The 26826-nt window shown below is 37.0% G+C and overlaps 2 protein-coding genes and 1 long non-coding RNA gene across 5 annotated transcripts in view; 1 reads left to right on the forward strand and 2 right to left on the reverse strand.

Moving 5' to 3' along the window:
• Positions 1–4358: 4358 nt before the first annotated feature.
• On the reverse strand, positions 4359–7247 carry LOC124513166 (uncharacterized). Its single transcript, XR_006962309.1, has 3 exons — positions 6791–7247; positions 5655–5705; positions 4359–4388 (listed from the first exon to the last, which is right to left on the reverse strand). It is a non-coding gene; the product is annotated as an uncharacterized LOC124513166 (long non-coding RNA).
• Positions 7248–7421: 174 nt separating this feature from the next.
• RNFT1 (ring finger protein, transmembrane 1) lies at positions 7422–19545 on the forward strand. Of its 2 annotated transcripts, XM_047080933.1 has the most exons (9): positions 7424–7575; positions 9366–9823; positions 10014–10090; positions 11363–11463; positions 12931–13084; positions 13535–13693; positions 14810–14875; positions 17913–18014; positions 18650–19545. In XM_047080933.1, the coding sequence occupies exons 2-9, from the start codon at positions 9421–9423 to the stop codon at positions 18782–18784; spliced, it is 1197 nt and encodes a 398-aa protein (XP_046936889.1). In that variant the 5' UTR covers positions 7424–7575; positions 9366–9420; the 3' UTR covers positions 18785–19545. The 2 variants fall into 2 exon arrangements, with proteins under 2 accessions (XP_046936890.1, XP_046936889.1); XM_047080934.1 differs by lacking the exon at positions 13535–13693 and having other exon boundaries at positions 7422–7575.
• A 5083-nt stretch (positions 19546–24628) lies between these two features.
• The window catches only part of RPS6KB1 (ribosomal protein S6 kinase B1), a 39104-nt gene continuing 36906 nt past the window's right edge, over positions 24629–26826 (reverse strand). Inside the window, exons 14-15 of one of the 2 annotated variants that reach the window (XM_047080929.1) lie at positions 26516–26628; positions 24629–25550 (exon numbers count right to left, since the gene is read on the reverse strand). In XM_047080929.1, the coding sequence (XP_046936885.1) occupies positions 25313–25550; positions 26516–26628 (351 nt within the window). In that variant the 3' untranslated portion in view covers positions 24629–25312. Of the gene's footprint in view, positions 25569–26515; positions 26629–26826 lie in introns of both variants that reach the window. The other variant, XM_047080930.1, reaches the window with a different exon arrangement.

Raw genomic sequence — 26826 nt, forward strand, 5'->3', positions numbered from 1 at the left:
ATGAAAAAGTGTTTCTAAACAGATAACCAGGGGCACCTGGGTGGCTCAGTTGGTTGGGTGGCTGACTTCAGCTCAGGTCATGATGTTGTAGCTCATGAGTTTGAGCCCCATGTTGGGCTCTGTGCTGAGAGCTCAGAGCCTGGAGCCTGCTTCAGATTCTGTGTCTCCCTCTCTCTCTGCCCCTCCCCTGCTCACACTCTCTCTCTCTCTCAAAAATAAATAAACATTAAAAAAAATTTTTTAAACAAATAATCAAAAAACTAATAGATAAACTATAATGGAATACTAAAAGTATCCACACAATCTAAAAGAAGGCAGAAAAGGTGAAAGAGAAAAATTAAAAAGAAGACACAAACAGAAAACAATTAATAAAAGGGTAACCTAAGTCCAACAGCATCAATTATTACACTAAATGTAAATAGTCGAAACATACCAATTAAAAGAAAAAGTTGTCAGAATGAGGTTTTTTTTTTTTTTTTTGAAGATTCAACTAAAATAAAATAAGCAACCTATTGATAGATTAGGAGTAAAAGGATGGGAAAAACACTAGTCAAAAGAAGTGGAGCTGCTACATATCACCATGGATAAAGAGGGATATTATACAATGTTAAACAATGTTAAAAGGATCAATTTGCCAAGAAGACATAAGAATTGTAAGTGTGAAAAAAATTGTAATTGTGTATGGACCTAAAAATACATCTTCAGGGGCACCTGGGTGGCTCAGTCGGTTAAGCGTCCGACTTCGGCTCAGGTCATGATCTCACAGTCTGTGAGTTTGAGCCCCGTGTCAGGCTCTGTGCTGACAGCTCAGAGCCTGGAGCCTGCTTCGGATTCTGTGTCTCCCTCTCACTCTGACCCTCCCCTATTCATGCCCTGTCTCTCTCTGTCTCAAAAATAAATAAACGTTAAAAAATTAAAAAAATATGTATCTTCAAAATACATGAAGCAAAAACTAAAGAGTTGGAAAGATAAACATATTTATTATTATACTTGGAGACTTCAATGTTTCTTTTTTTTTTTTTTTTTGAGAGAGACATAGGGGATACAAGTAAGCAGAGAGAGAGAGGGGGAGAGAGAGAGAGAGAGAGAAAGAGAGAGACTCTCCCATGAGGGACAGAGAGAGAGAGAGAGAGAAGTGGGGCTCACCTGAAGCGGGGCTCATGTTTACATGAAGCGGGGTTCATGCTCACCCAAAGAAGGACCCATGCTCACCCAAAGTGGTGCCCATGCTCATCTGAAGCAGGGCATGAGCTCACCTGAAGTGGGACTGGAGCTCACCCAACGTGGGACTTGAACTCATGGACCGTGAGATCATGACCTGAGCCCAAGTCAGATGCTTAACTGAGCTACCCAGGTGCTGGAGACTTCTCTCAGCAATGGACAGAATAAGTAGATAGAAAGTTAGCAAAGATTGAGAAGACCTGAACAACACCATCAACCACCCTGACCTAAAACATTTGTAGAACACTCTACCTTAACAAGAGCAGAAGATATATTCTTTTCAAGTGTACCTGGAACATTTACCAAGACATATGATATTCTAGGGGTGCCTCGCTGGCTTGATTGGCACAACATGTGACTCTTGATCTTGGGGTTCCAGCCCCATGTTGGGTGTAGAGATTACTTAAAAATAAAATATTTTTAAAAAGACATATGATATTCTAGGTCATAACACAAAATCTAAAGAATTGAAATCATAGAAAGTACATTCACTGAATATATCAGAATTAAATGAGAAACAAATAACAGAAAGATATCTAGAAAAGTCACAAATATTTGAAAATTAACACACTTCTAGTAACCCATGGGTCAAAGACAACAACACAGGGAAACTAGAAAATATTTTGAACGGAATTCAGATAAAAATACAACATATCAAAATTTATGAGCTTCAGCCAAAGCAGTGCTTAGAAGGAAATGCATAAAATTACATGCTCATGTCAAAAAATAAGATCCCAAATCAATGATCTAAACTTCTACCTTTAGAGGGGTGCCTAACTGGCTAAGTCAATAGAACATGAGGCTCTTAATCTCAGTGTCATGAATTCAAGCCCCACATTGGGCAGAAAGCCTACTTAAAAACAAACAAACAAACTTCTACCTTTAGAAACCATATAAAGAGTAAATACAAAACAGATGAGAAATAATAAAGAGCAGAAATCAGTAAAGTTCAAAATAGGAAAACATCAGAGAAAAAGAAGTAATACCAAAATAAAACAAATTTTATTGAAAATACTAACAAAATCTAGAAACTTCTAGCAATACTGACCAAAAAAAAAAAAAAAACCCAAAAAACAAAAAAACAAGACACAAATTACCAAAATTAGGAATGAAAGGGTAACATCATCACAGACACTACAGATATTTAAGAGAATATTACACAATTAATCCATAAACACAAATTACCAAAGCTCACTTAGGAAGAAATACATAACCTGAATAATCCTGTAAATATTAAAGCAATTAAATCTGTAATTTAAAACTTCTCTATAAAGAAAATTCTATGCCAAGTGGCTTCACCATTAATCTACCAAATCATAGTGTAAGAAATAATACTAAATCTATACAACCTTTTCTGAAAACAGGAAAAGGGGAAACATTTCCAATTCAGAAACACATCCCTGTTACCAAAGCCAGATAAACACATTATAAGAAAGGCAATACCTCCCATAAACATAGATGCAAAAATCCACCACAAAATATTAGTTTAAAAAAATGCAACATGTGAAAAAGATAATATACTACAACCTAATGTGTTTTATTCTGGAAATTCAAGGCTGAGTCAACATTTAAAAATTAACTGACATAATTCATCATATTAACAGACTAAAGAAGAAAAACTGATTTCTCAATAAAGGCAGGAAAAGCATTTGGCAGAATTCAACATCTATTCATGATAAAAACTCTTAGTAATCTAAGAAAAGAAGGGAACTTCCTAACTTGAAAAAAATGACACCTACAAAAAAAAAACCCAAAAAACTATAGGTAACACTTAATAGTAAAAGACTACTTTTCCTGTTTTCTCCCTAAAATCAGGAACAGGACTAGGACATCTACTCTCACCATTCCTATTCAACATGTAATGGCAGTTCAAACCAATACAATAAGAAATAAAAAGCATACAGATTAGAAAGTTAGAAGCTGTATCTGGTAATAAACAACAATGTCTAAGTACAGAATATTAAGGAATCTACAAAGAAAGCTCCCAAAACTAATAAATGAGAATTGGTCAATGTCATTCAAAGCCACGGCTTTTACTCCAAAGTTATGATCTCCAGATCTTTATATCAATGGATATCTTCACCTGTATATTCCAAGAACTCCTAAGATTCTATTTCCACAACTGAATTTATTGTTATCCCTCCCAAAACTTGTCTTTAAAAATACATATTTCTCATTATCTTTGGTAATACCACCAATTTACTTGTTCTAATATTCATAGCTTTCCAATATTGATTTATCCACCCACTCAAGCTACAAAGGAGAGATTCATCTTAGATGACTTCTTATCCAATCCACATCTATGTGGTCGTTTAGGGTATCAGTTAACTTTTGTTATGAAACAAACTGCTCCAAATCTGAGGGCTTAAAAGTAAATATTTATTATGTCCTGTGATTCTGTGGGTTGACTAGCTGATTCTTCTGGTCTGAACCATCTTAGTTGGGGCTGGACAGTCTAGGATGGCCTCACACATATGTTTGGGGCCTCAAATGGGAAGGTTGAGATAGCTGGGACACTTGGGGCCTCTCTCCAAGTGGTCCTTCATCTTCTAGGAAGCAAGACTGATTTGATTACATGGTGGCAGAAGGGTTGTCAACAATAAAACGGCAAGTCCCAAATGTGCAAACATCCTTCAAGTCCCTGCTAAATTACAACTGCTATTATCCCAATGGCCACAGCAAGTCACATGAGTTAGTCCGTCTGGGAGGGGACTACCCAAGAGTATGGAATAGGTGGGCATGAACAATTGGCTTGAGAAGGAAGGCATAACTGCAACAATTTACACTTAATCCTATGATTCTATGATTCTATCTCCTTTTAACCCCTCCAATCTCATGAATCCCATTTTACTGAGGAGTTTAAGAGCTTCTCATCTCCTACTTCCAACTATTCGGAATAATCTCCTAACTGAGCTTGTATTGCTATAAATGATCAGCATGTGAATTTTTCAGAAAATGCAAATCTTGTCACAAAACTCTGCTATTTCAGGGTGCTGGGTGGCTCAGTCAGTTAAGTGTCTGTCTTCGGCTCGGGTCATGATCTTGTGGTCTGTGGGTTCGAGCCCCATGTCGGGCTCTGTGCTGGCAGCTCGAAGCCTGGAGCTTGCTTCAGATTCTGTGTCTCCCTCTGTCTCTGACCCTTCCAGACTCATGCTCTGTCTCTCTCTCTAAACACAAATAAAAACAAAAAAAAAAAAACCATAAAAAACCTCTGCTGCTTAAAACTCAATAGTTTTCCTTTTGCCATTAGAATAAACTATGGAATGAATTCCTAAATGAGATCCACAAAATCTTACTTACTCTTACTATTAAAATGTTACTTACTCTTACTATTCCCTCATATGCACCCTACTCTTTCAGAAACAAAAAACTAAGTCCTTCAAAGGGCCATAGTATTTCAATACCATGCCTTTCCACCTAATGTTGTTTCTATCTGGAATGTCCTGTTACTGCTTGTATCCTACCAAATTTCAACACATTCTTCAAGATTCATCTCAAACACCACAAATTTAATGAAGCAGGTCCTGCCCGACAAAGTTAAATGCTCCATTTCTTGCTTCCATTGCATCTCCTACAACCTTCAATTATAGTGTTTATTCCAGTACACTATAATTATTTGTTTAGAGTCTTGTCTACCTACTTACTTCACTGTGGGAGAGGGACTATACCTTTTAAAATATCTATCTCTCCAACATTTAGAACAATTATTGACATTTAGTAAGTACTCATTAAATGCTGTTTAATTGATTAATTCATTTCCAACATTCTAGATGCTAGTGGAAAGAAAATTTATGAGATAAGTCTTTCATTGTCAAATACTGTCATCAATTCAGTACTCTTCTTCAAACGTTACTTTTCAGTGAAGTTGTTTGAGTAGAATGTAGTTCCAAGTATACTAAACTTTCAATCTGTACTAATACATCTGTAATGTGTTATGAATATGTTAAAATGAGAATTTAACAGTGGGGTGTATAAATGTACTAAATTTAAAATGTACCTAATGTACTAAAACTATCAATGTACTAAAACAGATTGATGCCACATTGTAGCTATAGCTGGATTAAGTAAGACTGACTCTCTTTCTCTTTCCCTAAATTATCATACATTTTAAAGTTTAAAGTAAAAATATCCATGTTGTATTGTCGCTGGAATGAGAGAATATATACACAAATAAGTCTCCTTGAAAAATTCACTGCAGTCCAGAGCCTGGCCCTCAGCCTTTGCTACAGTCCTAGTTTTTGTGTCCTTTGCAAAATTCATACACTGAAATCCTAACGCCCAATGTGATGGTATTAGGAGGTGAAGGTAGGTGATTACGTCATGAGGGCAGAGCTCTTATGAACGAGATTCCAAAGAGCTCCTTCTACCCTTCCACCATATGAGGGCACAGCAAAAAGACTAGGAAACAGATACTGAAGGAAACAAGTACTTACCAGACACCAAATCTGCCAGAACCTTGATGCTGGACTTCGTAGGCTCCTGAACTGTGAGAAATAAATTTGTTGTTTATAGCTTTGCAGCTCAAATGGGCTAAGACAGACTTACTGACCCAGAAACCTAATTTGTCAGGAAGACTTTTGTTTAAAACACACACACACACACACACACACACACACATACACACACACACACACACAACCCAGTATCTTAATCAACAGTAAGAAGCAGATCTAATGCCAATGGCAGGGGAGGGGGGAAGGGGGAGTAGAGAGTGCCTCTCTAACCAAGGCAAATACTTTGGTGATAGAACTAATCTAATTTATGTTACAGCCTCGAAGTGCATAATTGAGGTTAAACACTGGACTCAGTTGTATTCTGATACAGGAAAAAATAAAGTGCAAAGAAGCTCATGATTAAGGAGCCTCAGAAAGTACAAACCACTAAACTAACTTGGGCAACGTTGTGAATGATTTTAAATCAGGTAGTGACCAATAAAAAGACAAAGTACCACTTTTTCCACTAGATGGTCAACACATAACATATATATGTGCACATTTATTGTCTCTTGTAGTGAGGAAAGAAAAGCCCTTGCCAAGTAAGTTCAGTGCACTTGGTATGGAATATTTAATTTCGAGACTGGAGAAAGACTATTATTTACTTGACGTCAATTTCTATAAATTAAAGGTAAGAAGCTTTCGGTTCAGAATGTAAAGGCTTTTGATCGCTGTGAGGAGATGGGGGAGATTCACGGAATACATTTAATATCATTTAAGATATATTTTGGCCAGGGCTCAAGAGGTGGGCTTTTTCGTTTCTTTTGTTTAAACTTTTTCTTTTTTTTAAATTTTTTTTTTCAACGTTTATTTATTTTTGGGACAGAGAGAGACAGAGCATGAACGGGGGAGGGGCAGAGAGAGAGGGAGACACAGAATCGGAAACAGGCTCCAGGCTCTGAGCCATCAGCCCAGAGCCCGACGCGGGGCTCGAACTCACGGAGCGCGAGATCGTGACCTGGCTGAAGTCGGACGCTTAACCGACTGCGCCACCCAGGCGCCCCTGTTTAAACTTTTTCTTAAAAAAACTTTTCATTTTAGAACTTAGAGCGAAAATAGCAGAGTTCCTATTATACCTCATACAAGACCGTTTTTAAATCTCCCACTTCCACCGCCAAATCTCTTTCCGACTTCTTTGCTTCTCTGCTCGGATTCTGGCAGAGCCTAGTTCACACAGTGCAACTTTAGGATCGTAACGAAAACCCAGTTCACTTAAAACTTCACCGCCCAGCCACAACTCTGTCAGGGCTTAAGCTCGCCAAACCCGAAAGCTCTCGCTCCGCCCCGCTCTTCTAGAGACGCCCGAGCCCCTTGCAGACGTGGCTCCTCCAACTCAGGTCCCAGGAGACGAGCGCGAAGCGGACCAGGGGGGTGGCCTGCCTCCAGAGGAGAGGCGCCCAGGACCCCACGGGACTAGCTGGGGCCGGCCTAGGGCAACCACCAACGTCAGGCCTCTCCTCCGAGGGCAGGTTCCCGAAGCCAAAATATGTTTAATCTCGAAACGTCCAGATCTCTGAGGCATGTGGCGGATTACACAGAAATACGCACATAGGTGACGGCCGCTTATTGTTTAATGCAGACGCCTGCAGGAAGTCCCCAGACAGCACCCACTCCTCTCTACAGCCACCACCCACAGGCGGCGTCGCTGGCGCAGCCAGTCCTAGGACGCGTTGCGCGGGGAGCGGGCACGCGCGCGTGAGGACGTCCAGGGAGCGCGCGCGCCGCCGCCACCAGCGAGCTCGGTTGGGTTTGCCGGTGGTGGGGTTTGAAGGTGATGGCCTTGACCGAAGGCCTCGAGGAGGGGTCTCCCGCTGTTCCCGCAGTCGCTGCCGGGACTACCGTTCACTCTTCGTCATGAGAGGTAAGGCCTGGGGGAAGCGGGCCGAGGAAGCGAGGGGCCAAGGCGAATGGGCTCTGGGAGAATAAGTGAGGTACTCGAAGCTCGAACGTGGGTGGAAAACTCTGTCCTGGGGATTCCGGAAGAGTTTTGTGCGTTTATTTTTCTTACTTTTTCGTCCGCTTTCTTGCTTGTGCTTGGAGGAAAGTGGGAAGGTTCTACGTTTTTATTTATGGGAAAAGATACAGAAATTGTCCCGTCCAACGTCAGTCTTCGGAGGTTTGAGGGAATAAATAGCACCTGTGGCTTCAGAGCATCGGTGAAAAGCTTTAGTGAAAATCATTTAAAAACCACACCACCTTACAGTAATTGGAAAAAAAAAAGTTAGACTTCAGAAAGAAATAGAATGGCAGAACATATCCTGACATTAATCCTAGCTACCTCCTATAGAAACGGCAGTCTGGGATAAGGCTCAGCGTGTCGTCTGCTGTCATTACGACTCTGGCATCTTCGAAGACTGCCACACTGGTAATTTAGGGATCCTTTCCAGCCAGTGTCCTTTTTCTTTCCCACCTCCCAACCCCCAATGATGGTGGCATTTTTATTTTTGTTTTATTTTATTTTAATTTAAAAATTTTTTTTGAATGTTTATTTATTTTTGAGAGAGACAGAGACAGAGCGTGAGTGGGGGAGGGGCAGAGAGAGAGGGAGACACAGAATCCGAAGTAGGCTCCAGGCTCTGAGCTGTCAGCACAGAGCCCAACGCGGGCTCGAACTCACGAGCCATGAGATCATGACCTGAGCCGAAGTTGGACGCTCAACCGACTGAGCCACCCAGGCGCCCCAATGGTGGCATTTTTAATGGGCAGACTATATAATGATCTTTACACAGACTAAAGAGTTACCTACCTGGCAATTACATAGCGACTCCCCAAGTGTCCCAAATTTAAAGGTGTTTGGGTAGCATTCTTTTCTGGGGGAAGATAATACTTTTGGTATTAATCATTAGAAATCTTCAGCCTTGGGAAAGCTATTTCAGCATAAACCGAAATCTGTAGGTCACTTAAGTGAAATGTTTATTATTAGTTCTCCATGATGATACTTAAAAAAATTTTTTTTTAATGTTTATTTTTGAAAGCGAGAGAGAGAGCGAGAGAGAGCATACGAGCAGCGGAGGGGCAGAGAGAGGAAGACACAAAATCCAAAAAAGGCTCCAGGCTCCGAGCTGTCAGCACAGAGCCCAACACAGGGCTTGAACTCATGAACCCATGAGATCATGACCTGAGCTGAAGTCCAACGCTCAACTGACTGAGCCACCCAGGCGCCCCATCCATGATGATACTTTAAAAGGCATTAAGATTTAATGTTTTTTTTCTCCTTAGCCTTTCAAAGCATTAAAAAATACTGTTTACTCTTAGGAAATGTAGAATCTCCACCAGAGATGAAACTGCTCCAGTTGGGCAGAGTAAATGTCCTGAAGTATCCAAGTATGAATGAGTATTAGTACATTATTAACATCTGCTGGGCACCCATACTTTGACTATTTTGCTGTTTCCTTCTGTCATTAGAGAAGGGGCATCTGAAGCTCAATTTTGTTTGTAGCAGATGTTCCCTAAAAAATAGTTTGAGTACTGCAGCAGAGCCTTGACATTAAGGGAAGAGGGATGTCTAGTTAAAAGTGATAGACAACCTGAAGATAATTCATCTACTGGGACTATTGGCCTGCCCTGTAGTGAATAAAGGATTCCTACTGAACAATATATTGCCTGTATTTAATTGTTCACTTAGAATATTTTCTGATTTTTTATTTTTAGGAGACCAAGCCCTGAAGCAAAGAAATCTGGATCACAGAAAAACTATTCAAGGGTCATGCAAGCCAACTGTAGCCAACTGCACAGCCCTCCAGGAGCTGCAGGCAGTGAGGATGCCTCAGCTTCCCAATGTGTTCATACAAGATTGACAGGAGAAGGTTCTTGTCTTCATTCTGGAGATGTTCATATCCAGATAAACTCCATACCTAAAGAATGTGCTGAAAATCCAAGCTCCAGAAATATAAGGTCAAGTGTCCATAGCTGTACTCATGGATGTATACATAGTCGCTTACGGAGTCACTCCCACAATGAAGCAAGGCAGTCTGATGATACTGCCACAGAGTCTGGAGATCATGGTAGTAGCTCTTTCTCAGAATTCCGATATCTCTTCAAGTGGTTGCACAAAAGTCTTCCATATATTTTGATTCTGGGTGTCAAACTTGTTATGCAGCATATAACAGGTAGGGTATAATAAAACATTGCATTGTTTCATTGCAAAATTCAGTTAATTTTATTTCCTTATTGGTAATCTCCTTGAACCTCTGTATTTTGTTAGCTTTGAAAATTGTATGTTTCCTGTAAATTCATGTTATTGTGTTAACTCTTGGATTTTTTTTTTCTTTCAATTAACTGGAACTTATTTCCTAACAGGAATTTCTCTTGGAATTGGGCTGCTTACAACTTTTATGTATGCAAACAAAAGCATTGTAAATCAGGTTTTTCTAAGAGTAAGTATAACAAGTAACTTAAAAAAACATTAAATGTTTCTCTCTGTACAATTTATTATATACTCACTTTTGAGAGAAATAGGAATTAAGATCATTTTCTTGACAAACATGTTATAGCATCCATGATATATTAAATTTTGTTATCTAAATGATCTGTCCTGATGATAAATTATTTCACCTTATTTTCTTTGTATGTTGAGTCCCTGATAGAAACTAGATAAGATTAAAAGGTTTAGAATGCACTATTTGATCTGATTTGTTAAGTGCCTTCATATTTTGAGTAAATTTTACCATCATTAAAAACTTCACCTGTTGCCCTAGAAGATCTAAAATAGTTCAATAAAATGTACAGGTATCGAACTATTAGGGCTCCCTTTTTTAAAGAAAATTAAGCCCAAGAAGTTTTCCCATAATATAAATTATAAACTATTAGTCATATAAGTTACCAGAAAAAAATAGGATTAGTTTATAAAATTTCACCTTCAGGCAACTTTAAAGGGCTGTATCTGTGTAAAGGATCAGCATTCTGACCTGGATATTTGTAGTTAGAATCTACCAAACCATAAAAATTTAATTCGGGGTTTAAATTAAACTAGTAATTAAGACAATTTTAAAAGTGAGATTAATAGCAAATTACCTTGTTAAAATATTACTGAACTGAAAATTTTTAGTTTTTTTTTTTTTTCAACGTTTATTTATTTTTGGGACAGAGAGAGACAGAGCATGAACGGGGGAGGGGCAGAAAGAGAGGGAGACACAGAATCGGAAACAGGCTCCAGGCTCTGAGCCATCAGCCCAGAGCCCGACGCGGGGCTCGAACTCACGGACCGCGAGATCGTGACCTGGCTGAAGTCGGACGCTTAACCGACTGCGCCACCCAGGCGCCCCTTTAGTTATTTTTATAAGTCCTGACAACCTAGCATTTTTTAAAGTTCGGTTTTGTCAGGGAGGCAAAAATAGGAAGTAGAGGTAAAGTTTGTACTTGGATGGTTCTTTTATGTCATTTTGTAGATTTGGCTTCTTTGAAACCTGGGTAATGTGAGTATTGTTTTTATATAGTGAAGAAAACTAATTTAAAAATTTGTTTAAATATTCTGTTTTGTTCACTAAAGATTCATAGGGTGCAATGATGTACAATTTATATTTTTATTAAGATTAATCTACTAAAATGTTCTAAGTTCACAAATTAGTCATTAAAGTAAAATAGTTAAATGATATTTATAACTCTGGCATAATTCATAATAACAAATTATAAAATTGTTTATTTTTCAGGAAAGGTGCTCCAAGATTCAGTGTGCTTGGTTACTGGTATTCTTAGCAGGATCTTCTGTTCTTTTATATTACACTTTTCATTCTCAGTCACTTTATTACAGGTAATTTGAGGTACAAATACACAATCATATTTTTTATGTAAAAATTTATTCCATAGCACTTTGTATATATCTTAACTTACACATACTTCTTGTTAGAGTTCAATTTTTACTGGTCCCTCTCCTTCCAAGATAATAGCTCTAAGTGACTTACTCAGATTTGTATACTAAGTGCCTTTGCTCATAGCAGGTACTCACTATTTTAGTTTTTGATACTTAAATTTTTACTTATATAATCAGTGGTTTTAAACACCGTTAGGTGTTGGTGGCGGTCTTTTTAAATTTTTATTTATTTTTGACAAAATTGTATGTATTCAGGATGTAAACATGTTTTGACATATATATGCATTGTGAAATGATTATCACAATCAAGCTAATTAACATGTCTGTCACTTAGTTACTTGTGTGTGTGTGGGGGGGGGGTAAGAACACATGATCTTTGTTTCTAGAAGCAAGAAGACTTACTAAAGGATAGTTGTTAAGTTTCCAGGTCAGATGGAAGTGTTCTTAATTTTTAGCTTTAATCCGATGATTAGAAGTCCTGGTTTTAGCAGAGTTGGGAGAGATGGGACAAATCTAGGAAATAGTGTATAGAGGGAACCAATACCACTCAAATTGGATTGGGTGTGTTGATGGGAGGTAAGAATCCAGGATGACCCCTGGGATTTAGTTTTAGCAACTGGCTGGGTGGTGGTTCATTTATGGGCTAGGAAACACTGGAAAGAGAACTGATTTTGAGGGGAAGATCAGTTTTGCTTTGAACATGTAAAGTTTGAGAGGCCATGTAGAACTCTTAAAGTGATTGTAGCTATATGTCATGAGCTCATTGTCAAAGTTAGGGCTTTAAATTTTGGTGGTATCCAGCATATGGTTGATAGACCTAAAAACCATGGAATTCACCAAGACTAATCAGGGAAAGAAAGTGTAGACAGAGGAGAGGGCCCAGGACTGGACATTAATCAGAGGAGGAGCAGCAAAGGATATTTAAGGAACCATCAGTTACATAATGAGAATAACTAGGAAAGTGTGATGTTAGAAGTCTAAGAAGAAAATAATTCAGGGAGGGAAGATGGAAAACGAGAAGTGAATTTTGAGTTTAGCAAGACAGAAGGAATTGGTGATCTTGACAAAAGCAATTCAGTGGAAAGGAGATGGAACCCTGATTGGAACTGGTTGAGAAGAGAATGGTGGACATCTAGTATTTAGTGAATTCTTTAGATTACAGGGTAGCTTTCCAGCGATGACATGCTAGACTGTTCTTTTTCTTTATTCTATGGAGGAAAGATTTGAAATTCAAACATTTGAAAAGTCCCTTTAAGCAAAATGATCTTCACATGAACTCTAATATCTTGCCAAACTCACATTTTTTACATATCAAAGTAAAATACTTGGTAGCAAATTTAAAACCCCCTATCAAAACTTGACCTTTGTATATTGTTTTGGTAAGTTTTGATGTTTTTCTCTTGGTAGCTTAATTTTTTTAAATCCTACTTTGGACCATTCAAGCTTCTGGGAAGTACTTTGGATTGTTGGAATTACAGACTTCATTCTGAAATTCCTCTTCATGGGCTTAAAATGCCTTATTTTGTTGATGCCTTCTTTCATCATGCCTTTTAAATCCAAGGTAAGAAACATGTTTTATTGGAACAATATTAGCAAACCACATTAATACTAGTCTTTGTTGAAATGACTCTTTTATAACTTTTCAGTTTTCTAAATAACCTAATTTTAATTATCTGTATTACCTTAGACTAGAGACCATTTGTTCAAAGACCTGAACTTAAATAATCTATACCAAATTCTGTAAAATCAGAATTACATTGCTTCAGAATAATCCTCACATCGCATATAGAAAAATACTATTTAGATTTGTACTTCTATTCTCCTCCAGGGCTTTATCAATTAGTTATTTATAACTGACTACAGGCAGTTTTTCATGTGTTTTTTCTCATATTCAGTAAAAATTTTATAATCGAGTTGTGCTATATACTCATGATGATCTCAATCCAATATGAAATATTTGTGCTATGTAAGTAGCTTATATAGCCCTGTTTTCTTTTTCCTTTCTTTTTAGGGTTACTGGTATATGCTTTTAGAAGAATTATGTCAGTATTACCGAACTTTTGTTCCCATACCAGTTTGGTTTCGTTACTTTATAAGCTATGGGGAGTTTGGTAATGTGACTAGACGGAGTCTTGGGATATTGCTGGCTTTACTCTACCTCATACTAAAAGTAGGTAATGTTATAAATCTTGTCATTGTATCATTCATATGATGATGACAGATTTTACATACTACTGCTTTTCCCCTTGACTGTTTTATAGTTTATATCACTAGTTTGAAGTAATGACATGTTCTGTATCTGTTTAGAAATGGAAAAATGGAAATATATGTCTTTATCTTATAATCTAGTGGTTCTTACATTTGATTGGGACAGTGGAGCTCCAGATAGCATGGGTAGAATAGAACATATTCATCCCCAACAGTAGCATCTGTCATACACAAAAATACTATCCTCCTCCCCTCAAATTAATATGAAACTTTTAAAAAGCTACTTTAAAAGTGCCTGGTCTTTGACAGTTATATTTGTCTTAACTAAATTGTAACTCTATTCAAATGTACTTCATTTTGGTCAAGAGTTGACTGAAATCTATAAAAGGGATGGGAGGATGGGCAAATGGGTGGAGAGGAGTGGAAGATAAAAACTTGGCTGAAATCAGTAAATGGAGTAAAATATTCCATAATTGGACTTTAGATATATTTACAGTGAAGTGAATACGCAATGAGCATTACGTTAATACCAGTATTTGATATGATGGGATTTGAGCTTTAATCTCTGGGGTTTTTAAAAAAAATTTTTAAATGTATATGTATAGATTAAAAAAAAAATTTTTAACATTTATTTATTTTTGAGAGACAGAACATGAGTGGGGGAGGGGCAGAGAGAGAGAGACACACACACAGAATCCAAAGCAGGCTCCAGGCTCAAGCTGTCAGCACAGAGTCCCACGTGGGGCTCTGACTCAAGAACCATGAGATCATGACCTGAGCCGAAGTCAGACACTCAACCAACTGAGCCACCCAGGCGCCTTTTAATGTATATTTTTGAGAGAGAGAGAGCATGCACATGAGAAGAGGGGAGAGGCAGAGAGGGAGGGAGACAGAATCAGAAGAAGGCTCCAGGCTCTGAGGTGTCAGCACAGAGTCTGATGGGGAGCTTGAAGCCATGAACCTCCAGATCGTGACCTGAGCCAAAGTCAGGCGTTTAACTGACCAAGCCACCCTGGCACCCCTTTAGATTTAACAGATAGGGCTCTTTGAATTCAGGAATTCTTACTTCCTCTTTCAGCTTTTGGACTTTTTTGGACATCTGAGAACTTTCCGACGGGTTTTGCAAATATTTTTTACACGACCAGTAAGTACTTTTTATCAGTTAAAAACACTTTTTACCTTTCTTCTTCTTCTTCTTCTTCTTCTTCTTCTTCTTCTTCTTCTTTTTAAGGTTTATTTATTTTTGAGTGAAAGAGTGCAAGTGGGGCAGGGGCAGAGAGAGAGGGGGAACAGAGGATCTGAACTAGGCTCTGCACTAACAAGAGCAAGCCTGATACGCACCTCGAACTCACGAACCATGAGATCATGACCTGAGCCAAAGTCGAACTGAAGTTAACTGCTCAACTGACTGAGCCACCCAGGCGCCCGTACCTTTCTTCATTATAAAAATGTTTTAGTTCATAATTTTACAAGTATGGATTTCATGGGGCACTTGGCGGCCTCAGTTTGTAGAGCATGTGACTCTTGATCTTAGTTCTTGAGTTCAAGCTCCACGTTGGGTGTAGAGCTTACTTTAAAAAAAAAAAAGGTGTGGATTTCATAATTACATGCTTTTTTAGTACTCTGGCACATGGGGCTATAGTCAGTTCCTTTTTTTTTTTAATGCTTATTTTGAGAGAGAGAGAGAGAGAGAGAGAGAGAGAGAGAGAAAGAAAACATGTGTGCATATGGGGAAGGGACAGAGAGAGCATCCCAAGTAGTTCTGTGCTATCAGCATAGAGCCTGATGCCAGGCTTGATCTCATGAACCCTGAGATCATGACCTGAGCCTAATTAAGAGCCGGATGCTTAACTGACTGAGCCATCCAGACACCCCTCTATGACTTGCATGTTGACAACTACCTTACAGTTGATGCAGTGCCTATATTTTCGAATATGCCTCTTGCCCTTCAAATCACTTGATGTAAGGATTTATATACATTCCCATAAAAATCTTGTCATGAACTTTTGTTCCTCTTCCTTTTTAAAAAATTCACAAGTGGTGGGTTTGTGTACTTCCATTAAGTTCTTATTCAGCTCCTGTAAGAGTGCTCATTGTTAATTTGAGAAAAACTCATTACCAAAAATATCCCTTGAAATTTTCTTACTGAAAAAATTTCCCCACCAGTAGTCAATTCTGTATGCACAAGTTCTCAAGTAAGTTCTCATTTATTTAACAATAAGTTGAGACTCCAGTGTCAACTATAAACTTGATTATTACGTGATTCCACTGATGTTACAAATTGCAGAGAGAGGCTCATTTGCTATGTAGTAGTCTCAAAGATTCTCAGTATTTATATGTGGACACTCTTTGGCTAGATAGAACTAGTAATGTTTTTCATTTTTAAAGTGAGCTCACAAATCCAAGATCAAGAGTTGCATGTTCAACCAGCTAAGCCAGCGAGGTGCCCCTAGAGCTAGTAATTTAATAACAAGTTTTGCTGCATCCTATTCAGACTTCTCTCTTTAGACAAGATATAATAAAATTGAGAATTCCATTTTGATGGAGTTTATTCAATTGATTATAGGAGTACCAGCCATTTTACTATAATTTAGTAACGCTTGTGCTAAAATACTTTGATATTCTTTCTCTGTAAGGCATAAAGAGAAATCATAGTCATTGATACTCTTTGATTTATTCTTGAGTCTCTCAGGAATACACGTATACACATGTTCCTTAACTTTGCCAGAGAAATGGCAATCACCATTAAGAGGAGTCTTCACCTGAAGGGAGTCTGCAAAATCCCAGACAGGAGTGCTGTTTTGTTTTTAAGTTTGTTTATTTTTGAGAGAGCGAGCAGGGGAGGGGCAGAGAAAGAGGGAGAGAGAGGAGATCAAGCTGGCTCTGCACTGCCAGCACAGAGCCTCATGTGGGGCTCGACCTCCATGAGATCATGACATGAGCCGAAACCAAGAATCAGACACTCAACTGACTGAGCCACCCAGGTGCCCGAGGAGTGCTGTTTTAAAAGCTGTCAGCTTCTGTGTCTCTGCTAAATGACATTTTAATGAAGGTAAATTGGCACCAGGATCATCCATCAGTATCCTGATTTGTTTCTGGAATCTTGAACATCACCAGACCCAAAACAGAAATCTTACTTTTAAATATTTTTATCCTTTGAGTTTTAGTTTGATTTTGTTAACTCTCAGTATTTAGTGAAAGAAGTTTAGATCCTAGCTTTAGGTTGTTGAGTCAAGTCATGCTTTGCTCTCATTACCATAACTGAACTTGGGTGTACTTACTTCTCTTCAGCCACCCTTTCCTCATTTCTACAAAAAGGTGATCTCATTTGTAAAATCTTCTCACGTCTGGTTAATGACTACATTCTATTGAATTTGGTGAGGAAGTTATTAAGATCTTAAAGAGATCAAAAACTTTTAAGGACTGTAGTAGGAGAAAAGGAAATTTAAGAAATTGTGTTAGTCTGTTAGTTTTGACAGTACAACTCTATCTGTGACATTTTGCAATACTGGTTCTTTTGTAAAATTTTATTTTTTCCTAGTACTAAGTGTTCTCTGACTTGTGATAATTAAGGATGACAATTCAAATTATTTTTAAATTTAGTAACAGGACATGTTCAGTGGTCCCCAAAACTTTACGTTCAATTCACCTAGAGAACTTTAAAATATTAGACTCCTGGGTCTTATTAGAACAGTATGTTTGGACCTATTGAGTCAATCTCCAGTGTGGAGCACAGAAATCTATTTTTAAAGCTATCTCCACACGGGTTACATTCAGGCAGCCAAGCTCTGAATGGACTCTTTTGAACCACTGCTATAGGTAATATGTGGGTTATTTGGCAATATGGGCCACATAATACATGAATGTAGACTTTATAGTAATCATATTTCAGATTGCTTAGTCTCTTAAGTCCGTTGAATTTCTAGCACTATCATGTGGGAATCCAATAAATATAACCATCTTCCAAGATCCTATTGTGTATCTAATGAGTTCATCTTGGTGCATGCAATCCAAGACACACATGGTTCTGCATACGTAGTTCAGTTTTGAAATGTTTGTATCCTTCGGCAGAGTTTTCAAATGCCTAGTTCAAGGGAGATTTGAGAAATACAGCATCACCTATGTATTTGAGGAACAGGAAAGAAAGATTTGTAGATAAACAGAACTTTTTATCTTCACAGAGTTATGGAGTGGCTGCCAGCAAGAGACAGTGTTCAGATGTGGATGATATTTGCTCAGTATGTCAAGCTGAATTTCAAAAACCAGTTCTGCTCATCTGTCAGGTAAGTAGATTTGTTAAGCATACCAAATACAGCATTTCTCTGTCATATTTATGTTAGCTACAAGGAAAAATCTGCAATGTTTAGCATAAAGTAGCATTCAGGGCACATACTAGAAATTTCTTACCTATAATCAGGGGTTTGGTAGATTAGCTAAACCTTGTTCCTTATGTTCTAATGATTTGTATGCAGAGGAGGGTATGTGGGGGAAAAATAATTCAGAGGGCAGACTGGATACGAAAATGACTTGAAAACAGGCTACTCTTAACAACTGGTTACTAGTCTTTAAGAATACCAGCATTTGTTATTGGATTGTGTAAGTCCCTTTCCTATACTTTATGGCAGTTATTCTCAAACACTTTAAGACAGGAGGTCATAATACTTGATCTTAAAGTTATTACCCAGGGATAGCTTATATCTTATTAAAAGTAGTTGAATAGTATAGTCAAAAGAACACTAGTGGCTCTACCACTAATACCACTTTGTGTTCTTGAATGTCGTACTTTGTTTTCTCATTTGTAAAATGAAGGGATTAGTGCTCTCCAAAATTCCTTTCAGCTCTAAAGTATGATTCTATAATGTGATGATTTTAAAATTAAAATGTTAAGTATAAAATCTAATTCTTAATTCCTTTACAGCATATATTTTGTGAAGAATGCATTACCTTATGGTTTAATCGAGAGAAAACATGTCCACTGTGCAGAACTGTGATCTCAGACCATATAAACAAATGGAAAGATGGAGCCACTTCATCCCACCTTCAGATATACTAAGTTGTATAAACTATGAAGGCCACAAAACACTAATTTTATTTGGTTACACTGACTATTGATAAAGACATTAGAATGGGTTTTCAGGACTAGACATTAAGGAAAATGTTTCCAAATGATTTTAGACTATTATAGTAAGACTTAAGTGTGTAATCTAATTTATCAAGAGATTAAATGAAAGAACCTTATGTTTTAAAAAATATGTAAGTAATGTTCAACCTAATGAATATGGAACATTTATCCTGTCCTAATTATTTGACAGGTGGTTGCAGTGTTAAATTGTGAATGTTTTCTCATTAATGTTACCAAAATGTCAATTGGGTAACTAAAACTAGTGATTTTAGAGGAACTCAGGTATTCTTTCCTGACATTGTTTTCAGAATAAAGAATATTTTTCATAATATTTTAAGATACACATTATCTGAAAGTAGAATTTTCTTTAGCATTGACTTTTATAATTCCCATTCTAAAAATTCTTAAATTTTCATAAAATTTGTATTTTTAAATGAAAGTTCTAAATACTATTTTTTACCTGTAAACAATCAGATTTTCTAAGTGAAGATTAAATTTACTGAGGATGATATATTTTAATACTGTATTGTTCTCTGTAAGATGATCAGCAATCGAGAATAGATTATTTGAACTCATTGTGGACCTCATACATACAATCCTTCTGTCAGCTTTAATGTTCATGATCTTGCTTTTTGTATAGTGCCATGAACTATCTTGAAGTAACTATTAAAATAATTGACATGAATTACAAATAGCTGGCTCCACTGATGATTTCAATAATATGACAAATAAGACCCACTCAAACTCTTACAGAAGAATTCCCCTTATAACTAATCTTCTCCAAAGAGTTTTGGAATCTTATGCTTAAGTCACTGTTACTTGGGAGATTAAAGTTTGCACTCAGAGGCTTGCACCAAAAGCTTTGGATAGTGTGGCTTATTTGCCTCTAGGTATTTGTGCAGGGTAATGGAAAAGGGAATGAGGCATTTGCTCTCTCCCCATGAAACCTTTAAGGCAGAATCAAATCTATAACAGAAGTATGAAAGGCTAGTTACATCTAGAGTATAACTTCTGCCCATTTTTTCAATTACCATTAATCAGTTTGCACGCAAGGAAAAAATAGTAGAAAGGAGGAGCTGGGAGGTAGAAAACAAATCTGGCAGTATTAAGACAAAGTCTGAACCAGAATATGGATTAATATAAGGATAGTAACCAACCAGCTACAGATAAAGCCACTTTCATGCCTGTATGGCCACCCAAATTGACACAAGAACATTAGAAAGCCTGTAACTATTTTTCCTATAGGTAAATACTGCCAGGTTATAAGTACAACTGTTTCTATTCAGTGATGACATATTTAAACCTATTACCTAATTTGAGAACAGTTGCAAATATTGAAATAAGCTTATTTGGCCTTAAATCACCTTCTTGACTGTGGTGAGCCAACAGTTATTTAGGTATACAGTAGGAGATAGGTGAGAAAGACAATTTGAGATTAGAATTTGGGTGCGAAAGATAGGTGTGTTGAATTCCTATCATGAACACAAGAATAACATCTTACTACATGGGTTATTTCAACCCTATTAAAATACCTACTCTTCTTACTCTGTGGCTATATGGATAGCTTTGTTTCTTAAGATGATTTAATAAAAAGGAGGTCCATGATAGGCAGATGGATTTTTGTTCTTAATGAATTAACAAGAAAGCAGTTCATATGAATTTAAAAGGGGGGGGGAAATGTAATAGGAGAGCTATGCCATCTACCAATAACACTGATGAACTGGAAGCATTTCTCTACTTAAAGTCTTTCACCTCAAAAATGGGAATAGGGATTCAAAAACCCAGTTATTCTGCGAACTCAGATCACACCCTCTTAAAGATCGTTTTATCAGCATTAAGAGCTGCAACTCTATGGGGCACCAGGGTGGTTCAGTCCAACTCTTGGTTTCAGTGCAGGTTATGACCTCACAGTTGGTGAATTTGAGCCCTGTGTCAAGCTCTGCACTGACTACCTGGGATTCTCTCCCCCTTTTTTCTGTCCCTCCCCTGCTCACATTCTCTCAAAAAAAAAAAAAAAAAAAAAAGGAGCTGCAACTATGTTTAATAAAAAAGTCAGTTTGAGAACTTATATAGAGAAATCATCCAAGTGTGATAGAATTGCCTCAAATAAGTGGCTTATACAAAACACCCATCTTACACTAGATATGTTGAGACATTAGTTAAAAACAGATTTGGGGCATGACATTATGTAGCACATACACACCCAATAATCAAATGTAGTTGACAAGTGTGGCTGAACAAACTTGTTAGGACAAGAAAGTCTTCCTAGTGTATCTGTAATGAAACTAGTTTCACATAATTTTTCACATGAGCTTTTTTTTAAGCAACCAATTCAACTATTGGACAGAACTTGGAAATTACAAGTGTGTAACATCTAATATATATTAGTACTAAAACTTGTTATATATTTAAGTAGCTTCAATTTCTCAGCAGAATGTTTTTACAACTGTTAGTCCTCATATATATAAGTAGTTTACTAAATATGAGAACCTGAACATATCTGGTATATTAATGAAAATAATTATTGAAACCATTTGTGCACCTGATAGTTATTTCTTCCTATCTTAGGATTAAAAAAAAAAATCACTTCTATTTTATGTTCATTCAAATTTGCATTTAATTTCTATTTACATTCATTCAATCCAAAATCAAATACTTAATACAGTAAACTAAATACAAGATGAAAAGCAGAAAAATGTGTTACCCTCATAGCACTCCTAATAAGGCAGCTTAATATTTACTCTGATAGATGCAAAGCCAACTTGGGACAGGAATAAAATAATTAAAGAACACAGATGAACCCATTTTTCAGATGTTACTTCAAATAATCCACTGAGATAACATTTGTGCTGTAGTGATAAATTAAGAATCACACACAAAAGTTTTATATCAATCAGTAACAGACCACAGGTCACGGTGTGACAAATACTTTTATGATTATTTTGTCCAGCTTACTAGTGTCTACTCCTATGAAAAAGGGTAGATGTTTGGATACTGATGTTTTTGAGAAATTAACCATTTTCAAAGCCTCAAAATCCATTCTTCATAAATTCAACATTTCTCATGGGAATATTCTTAGATCTAACCCTTGTAGACTAGGAACCACATGACTGACTAACCAAAATAGGTCCTACATTAAATATAAAATTGAAGGCTCAGGGCGCCTGGGTGGCCCAGTTGGTTAAGCATCCGACTTCAGCTCAGGTCATGATCTCACAGTTTGTGAGTTCATGACAGACTGTCATGTGACTGTCAGCACAGTCTGTGCTGATAGCTCAGAGCCTGGAGCCTGCTTCAGATTCTGTGTCTCCCTCTCTCTCTGCCCCTGCCCCACTCGCACTCTCTCTCTCTCCCTCAAAAATAAACATTAAAAAAAAATCTTTCTTTAAACTAAAATAAAACTGAAGGCTCAGTATACTGATACTATCGAAGATGCGTATTGCTTATAATCATTTATTAAAGAATGTTGAATTTATGGAGTATCATACATGCATTCTTACCTCCCACCCCCCCAATTATCTTCTATCTCAAAAAATAGTATGGAAAAAAGTCTCCTTGAAGGATTCAAATTACGTGAGACCATAAAGGGGAAAAAGAAATAATATAATTTTCCAAAATATCTGGTTCAAGTTCAATAATTCTTTACATTGTTAATCACAGCTGGTTTATAAATCCCAGTTTATTCTGTAATGCTACAAACCTTATAAAATCAAAATTAGTAGAGTTCAGTTCTCAGTGATTATATTTTAATTAAAAAACAACATGTATAAAGTAAAAAAATATCCTGTAATAGCTGGTTTTAAAGAAAATAATCGAGTGATGAAAGGAAAGCACTTAATCTCTTTTATACACTTACCTGGAATAATCATAAAGAATCCTCTTAGAAACTTAAGACTAATAATATTGACATCATACATTTTGAACTATGCTTGGATTTTTACAAATAAATATAGGGTAAGCCATATTGCATAGGTGTGTGCTTTCTGTCTGTGACACTAAAAGTGGCACTTGACATGTTTCACAGTCAGAGTAGGGATATCCATTTATGAAACAATGTTTCAGTGAACTTGCCTCAGCACAGGAAATTAATTTCACTCAATATTAAGTCTGAAAACTATTTGTATGGATGGTAAATATGTAATTAATGCATTTTATGCAGAAAATTTGCGGTGTGTGCCACTACTGCTGGCAGTGCTAATTACGAAAATAGTTTAACTATGGGGTGGTTATATAGCCAGCCAATCACAGTGCAAATGTTACTAGCAAATAGGACTGAGGAGGAATATTTTAGTGTAAAAATTTTGCTGGAATTTGGTTAGGCAGTCAACACTACAGTTAGTAAACACATTTGAAAACAAGTATCAGAGTAGCACAAGTCATTTACAGTCTGAAAGAAAAGTCTATACTTATCACCATAGTTTTTGGGTTCTGTTTTTTCAGACATCAACTGTCATAGAACAAAGCTCTGCACGTTAAGTACAATTTCTGCCCTTATCATTTATTGTAGCTTCTAATTTACTAGCTACAGTTACAAAGTTCTCAGTAGGCTGCTGCAATAAGGGAGGAGGAGGTCTAGAGGAAGTGATAAAATAAAAAAAAATAATAAAAAAATAAAAGGCTTTCTGTCCAAAGATGAACTGTTACCAATTTCTTCATTTATTGCCAAAATTGAAAAGGTATATTTCCAATCACTTTTTGTGGTTCTATTTTGCTCAGTGTCATAGGATTTCATCTCATCTCACTTGAATTGCCATTTAAATAAGCAAAGCTTTCCTCTTTTCTGACTGAATTCAACATGCATAAAGAATCTTATGGCTTGGATCCTATGGCTCAAAAAGGTTTGAAGAACATAGCAAGCAGCAACTATTTAAAAAAATTGTAGGGTTGCAAAATATTACAAATTGACTTTGCACACTCAGAAGACATTATAACAAAAGGAGGTGATAAGACTCAACTGCATGATCATCTATTATACCAGTATGCACTGAAATGTATTTTTATAAAGCTCTGCAGATATTAAACCCTTTCACCAGCTAAAGTCATGGAAATGCGCTCTTTAAGGCAGGAAGTATTTAAGAAAGGTAAAGTTACCTTTATTTTTATTCTTTGTACCTGTATATCACTTATGTAGATTTTGTTACAATTTCAAAAACATAATGTCTTGTTCACATGTTTCCTAAATTAAACCACTATGTTTTCTTATTCACTGTGGAAGACATTCATCAAAAGGCCATCAAATGTTTTTACAATCAAAAAATGTAGCCCCAGTATAGAAGAAACTCTTTTTCCTTTTGAAACTGCTGAGGAAAAAAATGTAAGGAAGGTAGACAGCAAAAACAGTTAAAAGTAAAACTTAAAATCTTAACAATTTGCTGTAAAGAGATTAGACATAGAGAGTGGAACATGATAACACCCTCTTCCCCTGGATCTCCCTCTCTCCCTCACTTTACTGCCCTCAGTATGTATTTTATCCTCTTTTCCATCCTTCTTCAGCCATAGGCTGAAAATATTTGGCGTCTTGAACCAAATACTGGTATAAGAACAGGGGGCGATATTTTTCCAGTGCAATGCAGGCCCAGGTCAAGGATGCAATGTAGGACATACAAATTATGCCCATTCCAAAGCTTCCAGTTAAGCTTAGCACATAGCAGTACTGCAAGTAGAAATGATTAAATAGATTTTTTTTTTCCTAGTATTACAGACAGGTATTGCAGCTGGGTTACTGAAAATAAACCCCATGTCCACCCCAATCCCTCAAAATAGCCACAGCTGTGGTTAACAATGATTCATTTGCATTTTTATTGTTTCACCAAGAGAAGAAACAGAAGTTGTCTGGCTTTCTTCACACCAACCAATAATTTTGCATTTTAAAGTTGGGATGTTTTCCATAATGAGCTGAATCAAAAATCTATTTGAAAAATATATATTTATATAAAAAAAAGATTCAGGTTGTTTGCACGTAAAACATCAACTGTTAAGTTTCTTTTGTCTTTGATTCCATGTTGCTGGAAAAGTTTGAACAAGCTTGCATGCTAATTTGTCCTTAGTTGCAAGTATTACAGGCAATTTCATACTTTGCCTAATGAAAGGATAACCCTTCTTCGACACAATCAGAACTCAACAGTGATTCAGAAGCAACATCCTACCCTTAATACTGTCAGTTTTGAGCCATCAACATGAAAATCCTTGATAAGGTTGAGAAGATGTCGCTAGGAATCAATTGATGTGCCTAAGAGTTCCACAATACTATTATGCTTACGTTTTTGTTTTTTTTTTTTTTGCACCATTGATTGATTTTTTTAAAATCCATGTTTATTTTTCCTCTGTCCAAAGTGTTCAATGTAATGACACTGACTCTTCAAGACTGTCATTTTGAGCTTTCTTGTTTCACTTTACAGGATGCTCACATATCCCTTCCTCACCTGTTTTTGCCTTAAATTCATTAAAATCATTGCTCTGTCATAGATTCATACGTAGGTGCTCTGGTCGTTTGGAGATCATGGGGAAAGCTTGTTTTTTGTATGGCCCAGAGTTCGGCTGTCGTATGGGAAGTGGTGCTGAAGCTTCCCCACTCATCGTCACATCCATCTGCTCTACTCCACTTGTTTCCATTGGATATTCCACAGGTGTCTGAGGATTTGCTGTGCTGGCTGAAGCACCTCTTCCCCAGAAATCCCCAGGAGAAAATTTGACTGGGCTTTAAGACAAGGAAGAGCTATCATTCATTTATCTCAAGGATTATCTCAACAGGAAATATTTCCCTTACATTTAAAGGGATGACACTTATTTTCATTCAATTTTATTTTTGTGTGAATTAGTACAAAGGCTAAATTTGAGCCATTGCTCCTCTAGACTAACTGCTAGAATTTCCTAACTGGTCTCTTTATCTCTGTACCTGCCTTTGTAAAATACTCAATGATACTTTTTTTTTTTTTTTTTTTTTAAGTCATTGTACTTCCCTACTTAAAACAGCTTCCCACTGCATTTAAATGTATTTAAGACAAACTCACATGTCAGGAATGTTGACCACCCTTTCATTATGAAGACCAAGATTTTTCCTCCCTTGGGGCTTTTGCATGGGCTGTTGCTGTACCTGTAACACCCTTGTACTTCTATTTTTTGTATGGGTGGCTTTTTCTCTTCATTCTTAGATGTTACTTCACCTGAGAGACCTTTCTCTGACAACCATGAATAGGAGCCCCCTTGTTATTATTCTCTGCTCTCTACCACCACACTCTATTTTTCTTCAAATAGTACTTGAACACTACTTGTGCTTACATATTTTTTGTATTTCCTTCTTTAGTTATTGTGACTCTCTTCTCACTCAATTGTAAGCTTCATCAGAACAAGGACAATTCCTATGTTAATCACGTGTCCCCAGCATGTAGCACAGCCCCTGGCACACAATAAATGTTGAATGAATGGGTAAAGAAGACATTTGCCAATAGAGTAGCTTACTTTCTTTCACAGGAGGGAAGGTAAACTATATAGCATTCAATATATGAAGATGTAGATGCTGTTCTTATGTTAGCCAAATAGAGTATGACACCTCTTTTGTTTATGTAACTTGGCACACATTTAAGTGATGCTCTTCTAGGTTAAAAAAAAAAAAGGAAAGAAAAGAAAGAAAGAAAGACAGTGAGAACAACAAACTCTGAATACCTGACAGGTGTTCGCGGGCTGCCAATAAATCTTCGAGGTGATCGGATTTTTGGTTCAAAGGAAAATTTTTCTTTCACACTTTCAAGTACAGATGGAGCAACATATGTAAAACCCTGAAAGACAGAAAAAGTAGACTACAGAATGGCATTTTGTTATATAAATCAAGAAAATGTAGTTTCAGTCTCTGACACACCAAAACAACAATGCACACCTAAAACCACTGCTCTGTATACACCCGTCTCCCCAGTCTCATTTCACATCTGTTAGCTTCTTTCCAACCATTTCTTGAGGCACAGACCTCAAGAAGGCAG

The sequence above is a fragment of the Lynx rufus genome, unplaced genomic scaffold, assembly GCF_022079265.1.
Source record: "Lynx rufus isolate CCGP_SWC_20201006 ecotype Redwood Valley unplaced genomic scaffold, mLynRuf1.p SCAF_18, whole genome shotgun sequence".
In the NCBI taxonomy this organism is placed as follows: Eukaryota; Metazoa; Chordata; class Mammalia; order Carnivora; family Felidae; genus Lynx; species Lynx rufus.